General features: G+C 33.9%; 1 protein-coding gene across 1 annotated transcript; it reads left to right on the forward strand.

Annotated features, from left to right (window-relative positions):
* Window positions 1–10717: 10717 nt before the first annotated feature.
* On the forward strand, window positions 10718–11746 carry LOC149249063 (homeobox-leucine zipper protein HAT2-like). The gene is made up of 4 exons (XM_089451864.1): window positions 10718–10730; window positions 10827–11025; window positions 11122–11217; window positions 11458–11746. Exons 1-4 carry the CDS (start codon window positions 10718–10720, stop codon window positions 11744–11746), a joined length of 597 nt encoding a protein of 198 aa, XP_089307990.1.
* Window positions 11747–21339: the final 9593 nt, after the last annotated feature.

Here is a 21339-nt window from a genome sequence, read left to right on the forward strand (position 1 = left end):
AGGTACAATTAAATGGAGAAAATGAACCAAATAAAAATAACATTGAAGATGATGCTATGTTGAAGAAAAATAGTAAGGTAAAGCTAAACTACAAAACCAAAAAATATATATACAAAATATAAAGTTTGGAGAAAAATTTGTATCTCATAGAGTTGAAGAAATTAAAACAAGTCTTCAACTTGATGCAAATAATATAAAACCTAAACAAATAATAGTGTTAGTAATTAATAGAAAGAGTGTTAGAATATGTTAATTCAAAATATGAAATAATTTGGAGAAGTTATCAATATTTGTGGAGTTATAACTTCATTAATACATGAGACAGTGTATCCCAACCCAATTTAATGAAATACAAAATCTAGTAAATGGCATACACTACCCCATACATTGATGAAACTATTACTTTACAAATATTGGTTACCATTTATAAAGTTTAAATTTACAAAATGGTCTCATTCAATTTAATTCAATTTAATAGACTCTTAATGAATTAAATAATCAATTCAATTCAAAGAGGCAACGTACAATATTATATAATATTATATTATTCTGTGCAGTGATTTTACATTAGAGTGTTAGTTTCCTTGTCATCTATCATAAACATCTTTGTGAGCTGTCCAACAATAGACATGTTGGCGTTCGTACATTGTAATGCACGCAGCCCATGAGATTTGCATTTACCCTTTCCAATAAGGCAATTCCTATTTCATAGACTATTGAATAGTTAATGCGCCCTGACATGCAGGCATTTAACTTTCGCCAGTCTATGAAATAGGAATTGCCTTCCAATAATACCCGGTGCTATGTGTGCTATGTATGATTTAACAAACTTCTGACTGGGTAACGAGGACATGCTCCATCGTGGGAGCACTTATGCATATGATCATTATATTTTTAAAGCGTATCTGCATTGATTCCAAGTCGACAGCTTCACGTGGGAATTTTTAAAAATTTTAAAACCATCGCATGAAATAAAACAATTCACATCAAGTTGATCAAAATAAAACAAAATTAGCATGATGAGTCTCTTCCCAACAACAATTTGGTACCCGATTAACATTTATAGAATCGATTACTCCCTCAGATAAGCATTGCCTGGTAGAGTCTGGGACGTCTAGATAACTTCGTCAGTAAGGTATTACATGGCAACCTAAGACAACTGTGCTTTAATTCATGTCCTGAAATAAAACAATTCACATCAAGTTGATTAAAATAAAACAAAGTTAGCACGATGAGTCTCTTCCCAACAACAATTTGGTACCCGATTGAGACTTATAGAATAGATTACGCCCTCAGCTAAGTATTGCCTAGTAGACTCTCGAGAGTTCATGCACTAGATAACTTCCTCAGCAGAATATTTCCGAGTAGAGTATTTCCCAGTGGAGTCGGGAACATTTCTATTTTTATAGTTAAGAATTTCTAGTTTTAGAGTTAAGAACATTTCTTGTTTTATGAATGTGGTTTAATAGTTAGGTGAGAAAATTTGGTCTAATCTTAGACAAGAGTATGTATGTTTGGTCTAAGAGTATGTATGTTTGAGATCATGGATGTGGTCCACTCTTAAAGAAATTTAGTCCCTACAAATATTGTAGTCCAATCCTAGAGAAAACTATATATGTCTGAAAACTACTCCAGACAGACTATTTCTTCAGAAACCTTTAGAAAACTTACTCAGGAAGGTATAGCTTGGGATTCAGGAAGGTATAGCTTGGGATAGGTCTTCAAGTGGCTGAATCCTACCCACCAAACACAACTGGCGGGATCCCACTACTAAGTGTCCCTTCATGCATTTTCATTCTCACTTCACCCTTTCTGCACCCAAAGGGCGGCCTTTAGCGAGTGAGAAATATATGATAATCATTTGGAAAGACAATATATTATTCCTGTCAAACGCGGGAACAAAGGATGCACAGAAGAGCAGACTAGCCAATAAATGCTCACATCCAAGCCATAGGGATTCTCATGAACCCTGGAGTGTTGTGCGAAAGCATTCACCTCTGGTCCCAGTTCCTCTGAGCCCTCCCATGGTAGATAGATATGTCTAGGTATGTGACCTGCTGTTAATGATGATAGGTTTTAACGCTTTTTGTTGGAATATTGTGCCAGGGCATCATATAACAAGACGCCCGAGAACAAAAATGGGGAGCTTGTTGAATATGATATCTTATCCCTATCATGTAAAGGAGGCAAATGACCACCTGGGTCTCTTACTTTTTGTACGAGCTCTATCCTCACCATCATTTTTTACGGCAATCCCACGAGGAGGAGTTCTCAGGCGTTGGATTGCAGTTCCGTAAAGAAACTTCTTTGAAGTTTGCTTCATGCTCTTCCTCTGCTGTGAATTAAGCATCTTAATATGTCATGTATGGATGCTTAAGGCACTAGCTGGTGAAAGAGCCTTTTCGGTATGGTGGCGGATGCATCTGGGCAAATCAGTGTTTGGCTATTCACTTGTATTAGTTTAACTATTTCCATGGTTAGCAGTTAGCACCAGTGGCAGATTGATGCAAATCATATATATTTTTATGTAGTTTAGATTCAGCGTATTTCTACCTTTATCATATGCTTAAAATGTGATATTTCTCCATCGTGTTCAATAACATCAATTTTAATATCCGGAGCCTTTGAATTCTATTTCAAGTGTACTATACACATTGTAATTTTGGAATTTCATCGTCGTATTAGGACCGGTTTAAAACCTTTCTGATATGAATTTGTATTTTAGGTTATGCAACATCTAAAAACCTTTGTTTTCATCAAGTTCCCACACAGAAGTTTCCATTAGTTGTTGGTTGCCGTATTTGTTAGAAATCGAGGTGTATCTGATCCACAATGGATTGTATTAGTATTTACTTTAATCCGCCTTGATACGAAGTTTCGGTGATACAAGAGCCAAACAAGTCGAGGGTTTCAATTTGTCAAATATGGAGGAATTTCTGTTAAGCAAGAACCAAAAACATCTAGGACTTCAACTTGCTAAAGAAAAACCAGGGTAATACTGCAGGATCTATGGGTAATGCTAAGCAAAGATTGTTACGAACCACGGTGAATAATGGTGAAGGCGTGAGTAATGTTGAATTTGTAAATGTATCTGAGTTCTAAGATTTCTGCTATAATATAATATTTATTGTAAGAGAATTCTTCAAGATCAGTCGCATATATATATGGATGGATGTATTTTGAGATTTCTTTTCCCAAATGTTCCTTCACCAAATATTAAATCCCTCCATTTTCTAAGGAGTGAATTCATGGGTCCTGCTATATCCAGGAATATTAAAATCCCTCCCTTGTCTAAGAAGTCAATTCATGGGTCCTGTTATATCTAGGAATATTTATATATTTGTATAAGTAGATCCACCCTCCCTTGTCTGAGGAGTCAATTCATAGGTCCTGCGATATCCAGGAATATTAAAATCCCTCCCTTGTCTAATGAGTGAATTCATGGGTCCTGCTATATCCAGGAATATTAAAATCCCTCCCTTGTCTAAGTAGTCAGTTCGTGGGTCCTAGACCTATATTTATATAGGTAGATCCACCCTCCCTTGTCGAAGGAGTCCATTCATGGGTCCTGCTATATCTAGGAATATTTGTATAGGTATATCCCTAAAATATATTTGTATAGATTGATCTACTCAAAAGAACACTTGAAGAGAGTCCACAGAATTTAACCCATAAAGTCACAAAAATGCCATGAACAAAAAATGAAGTAACCAGCGACACTAATTCATTGCTTGCTGGTTGATATTGTTTCCTTTAATTTTTGTTCTGCTAAAATCCAAAGGTATGCTTCTTGATATTTGCTTCTTTGATAATTTCTCACCAAATTTTAAAGTTATACGTACTTGGATGGTTTATCATCTCCATGGAGTTACCAAAGCTTGTGATTAACATCACGTACGACATCTTGTATTTTTAACTTTTCATGGTCAAAACAATTGGATCCTCGCAGGCGAAGGGCTCACTTTCTTCCGAGATAGAAAGACGTTGACATTGAAACGAGAGCTTAGCAGGAATTGTATAGATGCATCCTTGCTATTATCCAGTAGACTGCTAATCTTAATCAATTTATTAATATATTCCATGGGAAAATTAATCCATATTATCAATTCAACATTAAAAGATGATACGGAAAACTTTGAATAAGAAGCTAAATCTATATTTTAAGTTTAAAATGTTTTAATTTGGTTTTCCTCTCTAATATTCTATCACTTTATAATTTCTTCTTAAATATTAACTTAATAATATTTTTATTATTATCCTTATTCACTTTTTACTTAAATATTATTCTACTTTACTTTTACTTGATAATAGACATTTGCCTCTGCTTGTACTGTTTTTATGTTAACCCTCAAATCCTTTCTCTCTAATAACACCCCAAGGTGGGTTGAGTAGTCGACTCTACATAAACGAGGTGGTTTCCCAAGCCAATTAGGGTACCTCGTGCAAATTCAACAAATACAAACAATACCCTTTCTAAAAACAGCCGATGCTATGTATGATTTAGCGAACCTCTGACTGGGTAACGCGGACATGCTCCATCGTGGGAGCACTTATGCACATAAATATATGATCATTATTTTTTTAAAGCGTATCTGCATTGATACAACGATATTGACGTCCAAGTCGACAGCTTCATGTGGGACTTACTAAAAAATTCTAAAACCATCACATGAAATAAAACAATTCAAATCAAGTTGATTAAAATAAAACAAATTTAGTATGATGAGTGTCTTCCCAACAACAATTTGGTACCCGATTGACATTTATAGAATCGATTACTCCCTGAGATAAGCATTGCCGGGTAGAGGCTGGAACGTTTAGATAACTTAGTCAGTAAGGTATTACTTGGCAACCTAATGCTACTGTGCTTTAATTCATGGCCTGAAATAAAACAATTCGCATCAAGTTTATTAAAATAAAAAGAATTAGCATGATGAGTCTCTTCCCAACAACAATTTGGTACCCGATTGATACTTATAGAATTGATTACTCCCTCAGTTAAGTATTGCCCAGTAGAGTCTGGAAGGTTTAGATAACTTCGTCAGTAAGGTATTGCTTGGCAACCTACTACTGTGCTTTAATTCATGGTCTGAAATAAAATAATTCACATAAAATTGATTAAAATAAAACAAAATTAGCATGATGAGTCTCTTCCCAACAACAATTTGGTACTGCTTGACACTTATAGAATCGATTACCGCCTCAATTAAATATTGCCTAGTAGACTTAGATAACTTCGTCAGTAAGGTATTGCATGGCAACCTACTACTGTGCTTTAATTCATGGTCTGAAATAAAATAATTCACATAAAGTTGATCAAAATAAAACAAAATTAGCATGATGAGTCTCTTCCCAACAACAATTTGGTACCTGATTGACACTTATAGAACCGATTACTTCCCCAGTTAAGTATTGCCTAGTAGCCTCTCGATAGTTCATGGACTAGATAACTTCTTCGGTAGAATATTGCTTAGCAGAGTCTGGAACTTTTCTGGTTTTAAGGATTTGGTGCAATAATTAGTGGGGAAGTTTCGTCATTACAAGTTTTGTGGTTTAATTTTGGACAAAATTATGTATGTATGAGAGTTGCCCTATTCAAGACGTTTATGAACTATTTCTTCAATTCATAGATGTGGTTCAATTATTAGGTGGGAAAATTTGAACTATTTTTTCAGTTCATAGATGTAGTTCAATTATTAGGTTGGAAAATTTGGTTAGGTTGGAAAATTTGGTCCCAAAAGTCTTGCGTTCTAATCCTAAACCACACTATGTATGTTTGAAAATAGCTCAAGGAAAATTTGTTTAGTTGAAAAAAAGAAGAAACGTCCAGATAACTTTCTCAATAAGGTATAACTTGGGATATGCCTTCAAGGGGCTGAATCCTACCCACCAAACAACTTCCTCAGTAAGGTATTGCTTGGGATAGGCCTTCACGCGGCTGAATCCTACCCACTAAACACAACTGGCGGGATCCCACCACTAGGTGTCCCTTCATGTATTTTCATTCTCACTTCACGCTTTCTGCACCCAAAGGGAGGCCTTTAGCGAGTGAGAAATATATGATAATCATTTGGAAAGACACTATATTATTCCTGTGAAACGAGGGAACAAAGGATGCACAGAAGAGCAGACTAGCCAATAAATGCTCACATCCAAGCTATAGGAATCCTCATGAACCCTGGAGTGTTGTGCGAAAGCATTCACCTCTGGTCCCAGTCCCTCTGACCCCTCCCATGGTATCTAGGTATGTGACCTGCTGTTAATGATGATAGGTTTTAACGCTTTTTGTTGGAATATTGTGCCAGGACATCATAGAACAAGCCGCTGGAGAACAAAAATGGGGAGCTTGTTGAATATGATATATTATCGCTATCATGTAAAGAAGGCAAAAGACCACCCGGTTCGGTTCTCTTACTTTTTCTACAAGCTCTATGTTCACCATCATTTTTTACGGCAATCCCACGAGGAGAAGTTCCCAGACGTTTAATTGCAGTTCCGTAAAGAAACTTCTTTGAAGTTTCCTTCACGCTCTTCCTCTGCTGTGAATTAAGCATCTTAATGTGTCATGTATGGATGGATGCTTAAGGCACTAGCTGGTGAAATAGGCTTTTCTGTATGGTGGCTGATGCATATGGGCAAATCTGTGTTTGGCTATTTCATATATTAGTTTTTCTATTTGTATGGTTAGCAGCACTTTGCGGTCAATGCGAATCATATATTTTTTTTATGTAGTTTGCATCTGGGAGATCTGTATTTGGCTATTCACTTATATTAATTTAGATATTTCCATGGTTAGCAGCACCGTCAGATCATTGTGAATTATATATATAGTTCTGTGGTTTGTATTCAAGGGATTTCTAGTATCTACCTCGATTATAGGCTTAAAAAGTGACCTTTCTCTCTCGAGTGCAATCCCATCCATTTTAATATCCGGAATCTTTGTGTTATATTTCAATTATAATTTACAGAAATTGGAATTTCATCGCGGTATTAGGACCGTTTTAAAACCTTGCTGATGTGAATTTGTATTTTATGTTATGGAACATCTAAAACACATTGTTTTCATCAAGTTCCCACACGGAAGTTTCCATTAGTTGTTGGTTGCCTTCAGATTGGTTAAATATCGCGGCAGCATTTACTGTACTCGGCCTGATAGGAAGTTTTGGTCACACACCCAAACAAGTCGAGGGTTTCAATTTGCCAAATATGGAGGAATTTCTGTGAAGCAAGAACCGAAAAGATCCAGGACTTCAACTTGCTAAACAAAAACGAGGGTAATACTGCAGGCTCTATGGTCAATGCTAAGCAATGATTGTTACGAACCACGGTGAATAATGATGAAGTGGTGAATAATGTTCATTTTGTAAATGTATCTCTGTTCTAAGATTTCTGCTATATTATATTTTTCTTGTGAGAAAATTCTTGAAGATCAGTCGCATATATATCTGGACGAAACCGCTGTCATCCATCATCAAGATGAATGTATTTTGAGATTTCTTTAGTCGAACGTTCCTTCACCAAATATTAAATCCCTTCCTTGTCTAAGGAGTCAATCCATGGGTCCTGCTATAACCAGGAATATTGAAATCCCTTCCTTGTCTAAGGAGTCAATTCATGGGTCCTGCTACATGTAGTAATATATGTTTAGGTAGATCCACACTCCCTTGTCTAAGGAGTCAATTCATGGGTCCTGCTGTATCGAGGAATATTAAAATCCCTCCCTTGTCTAAGGAGTCAATTCATGGGTCCTTCTACATCGAGGAATATTTGTATAGATAGATCCGCCCTCCTTTGTCTAATAAGTCAATTCATGGGTCCTGCTATATCCAGGAATATTTGTATAGGTATATCCCCTGGAAAAAAATATTTGTATAGATTGATCTACTCAAAATATGACTTGAAGAGAGTCCACGGAATTGAACCCATAAAGTCGCAAAAATGCTTTTAGCTAAATGAACAAAAAGTGAAGTAACCAGCGACACTAATTCATTGCTTGCTGGTTGACATTGTTTCCTTTAATTTTTATTCTACTAAAAATCCAAAGGTATGCTTCTTTGATAATTTCTCACCAAATTTAGAGTTATACTTATTTGGATTGTTCATCATCTCCATGGAGTTACCAAAGCTTCTGATTAACATCACGTACGACATCTTATTTTTTAACCTTTCATGGTCAACCCAACTTGATCGTCGCATACGATGGGCTCTTGAGATTAACATCATGTATGACATCTTCCTTTTCTAGCCTTTCATGTTCGGAACAATTGGATCCTCGCATGCCAATGGCTCACTTTCTTCCAAGATAGAAAGACGTTGACATTGAAACGAGACACCAGCAGGAATTGTAAAAATGCATCTTTGCGATTATCCTATTAGCATGGCTCCTAATCTTAATTAATTTATTAATATATTCCATGGGATAACTAAACCATATCGTTAATTCAACATTAAAAGATGAAGCTGAAAATTTCCGATGAGAAGTTAAATTTATATTTTAAGTTTAAAATGTTTTAGGTTTTTTTTTTTTCTCTAATATTTTATCACTTTACAGATTTTTTATTTTTTTTAATTTGCGATGAGAAGTCAAATTTATATTTTAAGTTTAAAATGTTTTAGTGTTTTTTTTTTTTTTTTTTTTTCTAATATTTTATCATTTTAAAGATTTTTTATTTTTTTAAATTTTTACTTAACGATATTTTTAATATTATCTTTATTTTACTTGTACTTGATAATAGACATTTTTTCTGCAACCTCTGCTTCCAGTGTTTTTATGTCAGCCTTCAAAATCTTTCCCTCTAATGATTCCCCATGGTGGGTGGAGGAGGCCGCTCTACATAAACACAATGGCTTCCTAGGCCAATTAGGCTACCTTGTGCAAATTAGAAATTCCAACCCATAGTGGGAGGCAAACCGAACTAATATGATCAACAATGAAACTGTAGCCACTACCTCTGCTACTCCAACAATGATCAATCCAAAAGCTAATTGTTCCTACCTTCGTCAACAGTCAAAGCTTCCCTCTTGGAAATCCCATCATAAAAAATAAGGACAAGAATTGAATATATGAGAAAGCATGTGGTGATATGCAAATTTTTAGGTCTTTGGCCCCCAGAAAAACCCAATTGAGTTGGATCCGAAAAATGTGGATACTCAAAGGGGATCTTGACCTCAAGTTGGGGTCCAAGGGTTTCTTCGTTGCCAGATTCAACAAAATAGAGGAGAGAGATCACATATTTCATGGAGGACCATATTTCATGAATTCGAGTGGCTTATTCATGAAGCCATGGGTTCATAGATTCCACCCCAACAAAGAAGATTTTTCCATGGTTATAATTTGGATCCATCTTTACTCTTTCCATTAGAGTTTTGGGACCCTCAAATATTATAAAGCATTGGTAATGCAATAGCCAATTTTGTTATGATCTTGGATACCACAAAGAAATGTTAATACACTCCCTATGCCCACCTTTGTGCTTCTTTAGACATATCCAAGCACATCCTAGTAAAACATTTAGCTCATAAGTGAAAATGGAATGTGGGAACGACCAATCGATTATGAGAAAATCTCCTTTAGATGATGAAAATACCACAAATATAATTATCTATTCCTAGAATTCCCAACAAACCAAGTCAAACAAAACACACGAATAAATTTTCCCTCCGATAAAGGTGGCTTTACCTGGGCCACCAATAAAAGGAAGAAAGTAAAAAAAGGGAGAATCCAACCTTTGAAAATGTAGCAGCCCATAACTAGTACAAGGTATTCCAATAGTTGGAAGAAAACGAGATAATTACAAAAGGAGAAAATCACAAAATAGAAGATATTGGGAAAACCAGTCATCAACCACCCCATCCAACAAAATATGTGCATATATAGTCGTCTAACAAAGATTAACAGGAAGATATAGAAATGGAGGATAACTCCCAAGATCTTTTTGATGCAAAATATTTTGAAGCAATGGAATTGAAAAACACTCATATGCAATCTCTTGTATAGGAATGGAGAAATAAAGACCCGAAAACCATTCCCAAGGAGCAAGTTCAAATCAACACTAGAGAAAACATCCAAAATTGAGATCCAATTCTATGTCAAGCTCACAAACCACACAATGATAATCTAATATTATTATGAGCTATTCTTATTATTAATTAATGTATATTAGGAGTTTATATAATTATTATAATATTTTATAATATTTATATAATATTTATACAGTAATATATATAAATAATCTGGTTGTTAATATTTATATATTTATTAATAATCATGTATAGTTATTTATATAGTTATTAATAATCCTAAATAACCATAATAATTATTAATGTGGTTGATATAAGCCTATCTGTGTATATCAACCACATTGGAAAATGTGGTTGTATATATGTTTCATATACACCTATCGACATTTATCAATCACATTGGTAAATGTGGTTGTGCTAGTTACGCCAATAGGCGTCCCTCCTATTGGAGTTCGACACTTTAATCATTTTCTTAATTAATCTTTTTGATCAGATGGCTTAAATTGAAATATGCCAGTATATTCTCATGGTTGCCACTATATCAATGGATATAATTCACACCAATAACATAGTTGGATGTCTAAATCACATGTTTAAAGCATGCTTAAATTAATTTTTACAAAGAATGATTAAAAATTTACCATACCATTTGTTGATCACCACCTATTATGATTAAGACGAAGTGGAAAGATTAAAAATGGTGGTGAAACGTACAAATCGCCATCAGCATCCGTTTCAATTACCTTAGGAACACCAACAGTTTCAATTCTGCCTACACATCACTCACCATTTCAATTCTCCTACAGGAAATGTGGATTCCAAGGCGATTAACCTCGGGAACGACTATGTGGAGATCAAGCGAAGATGGGATGATGGCGAGGAGTTGGAGAATGACCAAGTTTGGTCGAGGGTGCTTAGCAATGTAGAAGAGGAGGGTTGTTCTAGGAAGAAGCTTAGACTATCCAGAGAACAATGTGCTGTTTTGGAAGAAAGCTTCAGAAAGAAAAGGGTGCCTAAACCTATAAGCTTCTATACACAATATTCACTTACAGATAACTGCTCTATCATTTGTGTTTTGTCATGATTTTGTCTGATGTAACTTCTTCTTCTTCCGCAAAAGGAAAAGCATGCGTTGGCCTTACAGTTGAATCTCTGCCATCGACAAGTTGAGGTGTGGTTCCAGAATAGACAAGCAAGGTTAGCTCCAGTCCTTTATTGATTCATTGTATTTTGCATGTCAAAATTCGTATGGAATGTTCCATTTTGGAATCAACAACTACATAATTTCTCATGTAACTATGAAGATGACTTGGAAATCAATTGTTGTGCAAATTTATAGTTCAGAAAAATTTTGATCTGATGGAGATCCTATTGTGTTGACAGTTTTATTGACTCATTTCTGTTATAAGTTAATTAAATGTCATGAATTTGTTTCAGGATGAAGCTTAAGAAAACGGAAATGGACTGCGAGCTTCTAAAGAGATATAATGAGGCACTTACAGACAAGAACAAAAAACTTTGCATAGAGCTGGAAAAACTAAAAGCTTTAAAAATGTCGCCACTTCTCAGGCCTGCATCAACCGTTACTATGTGCCCCTCCTATGAAAGAGTTTCAGCAGTTGACAATAGTAGCCACATGACTTTGGCGAAATCTAGGTCTATGTTTTTTACGCAGCTCTTTCCGGCAATGAATTGTCGGGTATTGATAGAGTTTCTTTACCCCTAGTCATTGTTTAGCAATGGTGGACACCGCCTCTTTGTCAAACATTTTAGGTTTTCTCTAAAGGTTCACTTTATGAAAAATTTAGGGTTTCAGTATATTTTTTATTAATTGACTTCGGTTTAGAAAGCGCTCAAGTCATTGTTGATTTATTGAATGAGATGAGGCATCTTGATAAACCATGGAACACATAGTTGTACAGAGTGGGAGTCTATGAAATAAACATTGTATGTAAAATTCAAATGTTTATGTGAGATCATCTCTTTCTTCGAACCTTCTTGTGTTTATGAATTTTCTCCTTTTTTTTATTATCAATCTAAACATGTATAATAATCGTTTTCATTTATTTTTATTTTTAATAAAATACAATGACAATTTGTCTATTCATGCTCATAGTAAAAGTAAAAGACATCGTTATCGCTAAAAGCAGTACTTATTGACTACTCAATGCATGCATATTAATGCCTACTTAATTACTATCATTAACACGATTTTTTATTTCAAGGTTTCATGTTTGAGTTATACAACGTAGGTAGGACACATGAAAATATTTTTATTGTAAAATGATTTAATAAATAAAAGGCCTTTTTAGGTTATTTTATTGTTATTTTAAAAATGTTATAAAATTATAATTTTATTAATCATTGTTAATTTTTTTTAAATTTATTAATTCTATTAATCATTGTTTAGTTTGAACAATACAACATATTTTTATTGATGATCTTAAACTTGTTAAAAAAACTTAAAGGTTTTGTAAGCCCAGACCACTCATCTCGAGACAGTTACAGTGTGATTTTTACTCTTTAGTGCCCCTGGTTCTAACCCTCAAGTCCCAACACTTATACATGGATTTTTGTGATTTTTAAAAATGTTTACGGTGTGAGCTTTACCCTTTAGTGCCCCTAGTTCCAACGCTAAAGTCCCAACACTTATACACAAAGTTTTGTGCAGCTAAACAGTTAGTGAAGGTTTTATAAAGGTTAATGAGACAGTTTTAGTCCCGACAGGAAGGATTTAGATGAGTCATTAGGGATCTTGGAATCCAACTGAAGAATCAGACGAAGCTCTAGAGACGAAGCGAAGTGGGAACTCGTAGAGGATTGAGGCTCAAAGAGAATTGAGTAGCAGAATAGTTGAAGAAAGAAACCATGAAGAAAAACCGAAAACACAAAGAAAACACTAAAGAATGAATTAAATTCAATTTAAAGGGACGAACGAAGAAGTGTGGTTTTAGTATACAGGAACCATTGGGTCTTATAGATCAACGATGTGACAACAAAGAGTGAGAACCATTGATCTCATAGATCGATGGTCATTGCGCAAGAGTTAATGTAGAGAAACGACAGGTTTATAACCTTAGGCGGTATTTCAGGCGAGGACTAGATGGTAAGTGGTTTGAGCGTTGATCAACCAATTCCATACATATCATGATGCATGGCAGAGAGTTGGAGTGGCGAAACTGCTTTATCGGGCGGTTAACCCCTGTGTGTGTGGTCAACCCAAAACCAATGTGAATCATTGGATATTTCGGGAGAAGATCAATGGCAGAGAAGTAATGTGACATACAAAGGAGCAGACTCGATGGTGTTATGTGGCACAATTAATAAGTTTTGAGATCTGAAATCACATTATTGCATATCGAATGCGATAGAGGTCTTTGTTAACAAAACCCGCGGAGAATCGCGATTGCGATAAGCGAAAAGGTAAATCTCGAAAAGTGTGCCAAGGCCATACCAAGGCAGAAAAGGTGTGGTAAGTGTATATTTCCTTTGTAAATGGTTTATTAAGAAAATAGCATTGATAGAAGGTTTATGCGCTAAATATATATGTAACCAAGGTTTAAAGAGGAAAAGGTTATATATGTGCGGCTAAAGGGTTAGCGAAGGTTTTATAAAGGTTAATGAGAGGGTTTTAGTCCTGATAGGAAGGATTTGAAAGCAAGGCTTTAATAAAGTATTTTTCCCTTGGGTTTATTAATTCCCAATGGTTTATAATATCAAATTATTGGTTTTCTTCGTTCTTCAACTTTTTAATATTAATAATTCCTTGGGTTCATAATCCCTTGAGGTTTTAGTGTTAATCCCTTGGGCTTAATATCCTCTATAAACGCCCTAAATGATGTTTATTTCACTTTAGTAATGAATTGTGTTGACCTGTGTAAACCTGGGCTTACGCATGTACCGGGACCTGTGTCTTTAATGATCTTCTCAGTCAAACTTTTAATCCATAGTGGTTAAGGCCCCTTTCATAAATCCCTATGCGGAATGATTTATTAAACCCAACATAGACTAACCTGTAGTCTCATTCACTTATCGGGACTCAATAAACCCTCCTAAACCTTCAATATCCTTTTATTAAACCAAATATATATATGCCCACTTAAGTCACTCCTTAACATTGGTTATACCATGGTCTTTACCTATAAACCCTCATATCCACACTAAATTCATTATAAACCATCTATAATGAACATACCCATAACACATGCATAACATACCTTTTCTGCACTTTTCAAAGCCTCTACACAGTTCTCTAGGAAATAGATTTGCCCAATAGATCCCCACCGTATATCTACGCTTAGTGGATCAGATGGTCTACAAAGATTTCAGGTGGGACATAAGCCTGGAGAATACCTACCCAAAATGGGCAGTTTTCTCTCTCCATCTAGCTGTTACATGTCAAATGATATGTGGGATCGAGTGAGCTCCACTAAAAACCACTTACCATTTTTTCTCTACCCGAAATCCCGCTTGTAACTTTAAATCCGCCTTTTTGTACGCCTTGTGGAACAGCCAGAATTATAAAACACAATATATAGTTTTGAGGTTTGGATCGCCATCGCAAATCACAATCGGCACTATCAATGGATGTATTAACCCAAACCCTAACAATCTACGATATGGCGAACCCGTCGAAAATATAAAACATGGCATATATAATATCAGGTCTGGAATCCCAATCACAAATCGCAATCGGCACTATGAGCCAGCACATATACATAAGGCATTCTATGGAACCACCGGCATTATAAAATGCAATATATATGTTTTCGGGTCCGACCATGTTCAACGCTTATTTCTATTATAAACCTTTATTATATAAATACATAAAAATGTGTAACCATAATGTATATGAAGGGCTTTTCGATATAGAAGACCTGCCAGGACTTTACAACAACTATATATATATATATATATATATATATATATATATATATATATATATATATATATATATATATATATATATATATATTTCAGGTCCACCATCGCAAGTCGCAATTGGCAGAACCCAACGTCCATAGCTCTACAGTGCGGCGGACCCAACAGGACTTTAAACCACAATGTATATACCTTTCGGGTCTAGCCCTTTAACACTTGTTTCTTTTGTGATTCTGCTATGAAATAAATAAATACTTCATGTCCTTTAGACTTTGTTGGGGGTAAAGAATGTAAAGAAGTTTCATTGAGGTGAACCCCCGATAATGATATATCTAATAAATAAAGCTAAAAACACAACATAAGCTACATCATCGACCATGGTCCAACATGGAATTGTCATAAGGATTGTCTCAATATGAAAATCAATGATGGTCAATCATGTTTATTTCAATGTTTATAATATTTTTCTTAGGGTTTATATACGTTGGATTTATAATATTAGTCCCTTGGGTTTAATATTATTCCCTTGGGTTCATAATCCCTTGGGGTTTTAGTATTAATCCCTTGAGTTTATTATTCATTTGGGTTTATAATATCAATCCCTTGGGTTTGTTATTACCTCATGTTTATAATATCAATCATGGTCAACCATGGTTAAATGTCACATTGTCACAATGATTGTCTCACCGTGAATAAATCATGTTTATTTTAGTCTTTGTAATATTTATATTTGGGTTTACAAATTTTTGGTTTATAATATTAGTCCCTTGGGCTTAATATTATTCCCTTGGGTTCATAATCCCTTGGGGTTTTAGTATTAATCCCTTGGGCTTAATATTATTCCCTTGGGTTCATAATCCCTTGGGGTTTTAGTATTAATCCCTTGGGTTTATTATTCATTTGGGTTTATAATGTAAATAAGTTGGGTTTACTATTCCCTTAGGTTTATAATATCAATCATGGTCAACCATTGTCAATCATAGCCAACCATGGTCAACCATGTTTGAATGTTGCATTGTGACAAGGATTGTCTCACCATCAAAATAAACCATGTTTATTTTAGTGTTCATAGTATTTATATTTGGGTTTATCAATATTGGGTTTATAATATTAGTCCCATGGGTTTAATATTATTCCCTTCGGTTCATAATCCCTTCGGGTTTTAGTATTAATCCCTTAGTTTTATTATTCCTTTGGGTTTATACTATCAATCCCTTGGGTTTATTATCCCCTTAAGTTTATAATATCAATCATGGTCAACCATGGTTGATTCTCACATTGTGACAAGGATTGTCTCATCGTCAAAATAAATCATGTTTGTTTTAGTGTTTGTAGTATTTATATTTGGGTTTACCAAATTTGGGTTTATAATATTAGTCCCATAGTTGAATGTCGCATTTTGACAAAGATTGTCTAACCATGAAAATAAACCATGTTTATTTTAGTGTTTGTAATATTTATATTTGGGTTTACCATATTAGTCCCATTGTTGAATGTCCCATTTTGACAAATATTGTCTCACCATGAAAATAAATCATTTTTATTTTGGTCTTTGTAATATTTACATTTAGATTTACAATTGTTGGGTCTATAGTATTAGGCCCTTGGGTTTAATATTATTCCATTGGGTTCATAATCCCTTGGGGTTTTAGTATTAATCCCATGCATTTATTGTTCATTGGCATTTTAGTATTAATCCCTTAGGTTTATAATATCAATCCCTTGGGTTTATTATTCCCTTTGGTTTATAATATCAATCATTGTAAACCATTGTCAATCATAGCCAAACATGGTCAATCATGGTTGAATGTCGCATTGTGACAAGAATTGGCTCACCATCAAAATAAACCATGTTTATTTTAGTGTTTGTAGTATTTATATTTGGGTTTACCAATTTTGGGTTTATAATATTAGTCCCATGCCTGAATGTCACATTTTGACAAATATTGTCTCACCACGAAAATAAAACATGTTTATTTTAGTGTTTGTAATATTAGGTTTATAATATTAGTCCCTTGGGCTTAATATTGTTCCCTTGGGTTCATATTCCCTTTGGGTTTTAGTATTACTCCCTTCTATTTATTATTCATTTGTGTTTATAATATCAAAATTTGGGTTTTTTTATTCCCTTAGGTTTATAATATAAATCATAGCCAAACATGGTGAACCATGTTTGAGATTCGCATTGTGACAAGGATTGTCGCACCATCAAAATAAACTATGTTTATTTTAGTGTTTGTAGTATTCATATTTGCCTTTACTTGATGTGAAGTTTATAATATTAGACCCATGGGTTTAATATTGTTCCCTTGGCTTCGTAATCCCTTGGGTTTATTATTCATTTGGGTTTATAATATCAATCCTTGGGGTTTATTATTCATTTGTGTTTATAATATTAATCCCATGGGTTTATTATTCCCTTTGGTTGATAATATAAATCATGGTAAACCATTGTCAATAATAGCCAAATATCGTCAGCCATGGTTGAATGTCGCATTGTGACAAGAATTGTCTCACCATCTAAATAAACCATGTTTATTTTAGTATTTGTAGTATTTATATTTGGGTTTACCAATGTTCATTTTATAAATTAGTCCCTTTGTTGAATGTCGCATTTTGACAAAGATTGACTCACCATGAAAATAAACCATGTTTGTTTTTGTGTTTGTAGTGTTTATATTTGGGTTTAACAATGTCGGGTTTATAATATTAGTCCCATGTGTTTAATATTATTTCCTTGGGTTCATAATCCCTTCGGGTTTTTGTATTAATACCTTAGTTTTATGATTCCTTGGGTTTTATAATATCAATGCCTTGGGTTTATTATTCCCTTAGGTTTATAATATCGATCACGGTCAACCATTGTCAATCGTAGGCAACCATGGCCAAGCATGGTTGAATGTCACATTGTGACAAGGATTCTCTGACCATGAAAATAAACCATGTTTATTTTTATCTTTCTAATATTTATATTAGGGTTTACCAATGTTGGGTTTATAATATTAGTCCCTTGGGTTTAACATTATTTACGTTGGGTTTATAATATTAGTCCCTTGGGTTTAATATTATTCCCTTGGGTTCATAATCCCTTGGGGTTTTAGTATTAATCCCTTGGGTTTATTATTCATTTGGATTTATAATATCAATCCCTTGGGTTTATTATTACATCATGTTAATAATATCAATCATGGTCAACCAAGGTTGAATGTCACATTGTCACAAGGATTGTCTCACCATGAATAAATCATGTTTATTTTAGTCTTTGTGATATTTTTATTTGGGTTTACAAATGTTGGGTTTATAATATTAGTCCCTTATTCCCTTGGGTTCATAATCCCATGGGGTTTTAGTATTAATCCCTTGGACTTAATATTATTCCCTTGGGTTCATAACCCCTTGGGGTTTTAGTATTAATCCCTTAGGTTTATTATTCATTTGGGTTTATAATGTAAATAAGTTGGGTTTACTATTCCCTTAGGTTTATAATATCATTCAACGTCAACCATTGTCAATCATAGCCAACCATGGTCAGCCATGTTTGAATGTTGCATTATGACAAGAATTGTCTCACCATCAAAATAAACCATGTTTATTTTACTGTTTGTAGTTATTATATTTGTGTTTATCATTGTTGGGTTTATAATATTAGTCCCATGCTTAAATGTCATATTTTGACAAAGATTGTCTCACGATGAAAATAAAACATGTTTATTTTAGTGTTCGTAATATTGGGTTTATAATATTAGTCCCTTGGGCTTAATATTGTTCCCGTGGGTTCATATTCCCTTGGGGTTTTAGTATTACTCCCTTCGGTTTATTATTCATTTGGGTAAACAATATCAAAATTTGGGGTTTTTTTTATTCCCTTAGGTTTATAATATAAATCATAGCCAAACATGGTGAACCATGTTTGAATGTCGCATTGTGACAAGGATTGTGTGACCATCAAAATAAACTATGTTGTCTCACCATCAAAATAAACAATGTTTATTTTAGTGTTTAGTATTGATATTTGTCTTTACTCGAGGTGAAGTTTATAATATTAGTGCCATGGGTTTAATATTATTCCCTTGGCTTCATAATCCCTTGGGTTTAAGTATTTATCCCTTGATTTTATTATTCATTTGGGTTTATAATATCAATCCCTTGGGTTTATTATTCCCTTTGGTTGATAATATAAATCATGGTAAACCATTGTCAATCATAGCCAAACATCGTCAACCATGGTTTAATGTCGCATTGTGACAAGAATTGTCTCACCATCAAAATAAACCATGTTTATTTTAGTATTTGTATTATTTATATTTGGGTTTACCAATGTTCATTTTATAAAATTAATCCCTTGGTTGAATGTCACGTTTTGACAAAGATTGACTCACCATGAAAATAAACCATGTTTATTTTAATGTTTGTAGTGTTTATATTTGGGTTTAACAATGTTGGGTTTATAATATTAGTCCCATGGGTTTAATATTATTCCCTTGGGGTTTTCGTATTAATACCTTAGTTATATTATTCCTTGGGGTTTATAATATCAATGCCTTGGGTTTATTATTCTCTTAGGTTTATAATATCGATCATGGTCAACCATTGTCAATCATAGGCAAAGATTGACTCACCATGAAAATAAACCATGTTTATTTTAATGTTTGTAGTGTTTATATTTGGGTTTAACAATGTTGGGTTTATAATATTAGTCCCATGGGTTTAATATTATTCCCTTGGGGTTTTCGTATTAATACCTTAGTTTTATTATTCCTTGGGGTTTATAATATCAATGCCTTGGGTTTATTATTCTCTTAGGTTTATAATATCGATCATGGTCAACCATTGTCAATCATAGGCAACCATGGCCAAGCTTGGTTGAATGTCACATTGTGACAAGGATTCTCTCACCATGAAAATAAACCATGTTTATTTTTGTCTTTATAATATTTATATTACGGTTTACCAATGTTGAGTTTATAATATTAGTCCCTTGGGTTTAACATTATTTTCTTCGATTCATAATCCCTTGGGGTTTTGATGGCAGGGCTACCCCCGCTTACACCCACAGTATGCATGTGAAATGCATGGACACCTTTTTTTCCTAGGAATTTAACTCTCTAATGAGTCAAATTTTCGACCATGAATGGTTAAGGCCCTATTCATTAGTTCCTTTATATTGGAACTCAATCACTGCACTTAAACCTCCTATCGGGACTTTAAACCTCCTCATAAGCTTGATTATCTCTTTACCCTTGGTTAATATATATTTATCGCATAAAATCTTCTATTGGCACTATTTTCCTTATAAAACCTTTTACAAAGGAAATGCCACAAAACATGCCTTTTTGCTTTATATGGCCTCTACACGTCTTTTGAGGTTCCACCTTTATCGCAATCGGGTATCGGCTCCTCCGCGGTTCACAATAATACACACCTCCTGCGCAACCGATATGCGATTAACTGTTCGACTTCACAAATGCGACCATATAACCCAGTCGGAGCCTTTTACACTATTGGAAGCATTAATCTTTCAGTTTTCCTATAAAAACTGCCCGGGACAACAAAATATCAAAAATACACAGAAATATGGGAAATTCAAAGGAAAAATCCACCGGAACACAAAGCCAGATCTTAAATATTATGAACCCGAATCTATGAATCATCGGGTCTGCACCTTTGTTACTTTTTTGTAGCCCTCCAACCTCCAAAACCTCTGATCCCTGATCAACAATCACTCCAATTGCTATCGGTGTATCGATATATCGCATATCGGCCATCAGAGTATCGGGCCATTGGCAATCGGCACTTCCTTCAGCCAGACCCCTTCCACTTGAATGCGCTGATCCCCGATTACCTTATGGACCCGATAAGATTATCGGTTACGTTTGATAAGGTTTCGGGTCCGGCTACCAAATCGCATATCGCTCTTTCTTTTGGGCAAGGTTCATTCTTCCCTTTGGATGATTGTGATGCGACATTCAATAATAATATTGATTATATAATAATAATAATAATAATAATATTTGTATATTATTATAATAGTATAATAATAATATAATATTATTATAATATTATAGTCAAATATTATTATTATTATTATATTTTTTTATTATTAAAATTATAATACAATATAATTGTTATTATTTTTTTATAATTTTATATTATTAGATTATTTAAATAATATAATAATAATCTAATACTACTATGAGCTATTCTTATTATTAATTAATATATATTAGGAGTTTATATAATTATTATAATGTTAATATAATATTTATAAAGTAATATATATAAATAATCTGGTTGTTAATATTTGTATAGTTATTAATAATATTATATAGTTATTAATAATCCTAAATACTAATAATAATTAACCCTATATATACACACCATAAGATAAATATAAAAAATACGAAAGCCTAAGAATAATAAAAATAGTAATAGTAAAAT

This window comes from Pinus tabuliformis, chromosome 7 (assembly GCF_031772625.1).
Source record: "Pinus tabuliformis cultivar Carrire ecotype Pingquan chromosome 7, CPIR1, whole genome shotgun sequence".
Taxonomy (NCBI): Eukaryota; Viridiplantae; Streptophyta; class Pinopsida; order Pinales; family Pinaceae; genus Pinus; species Pinus tabuliformis.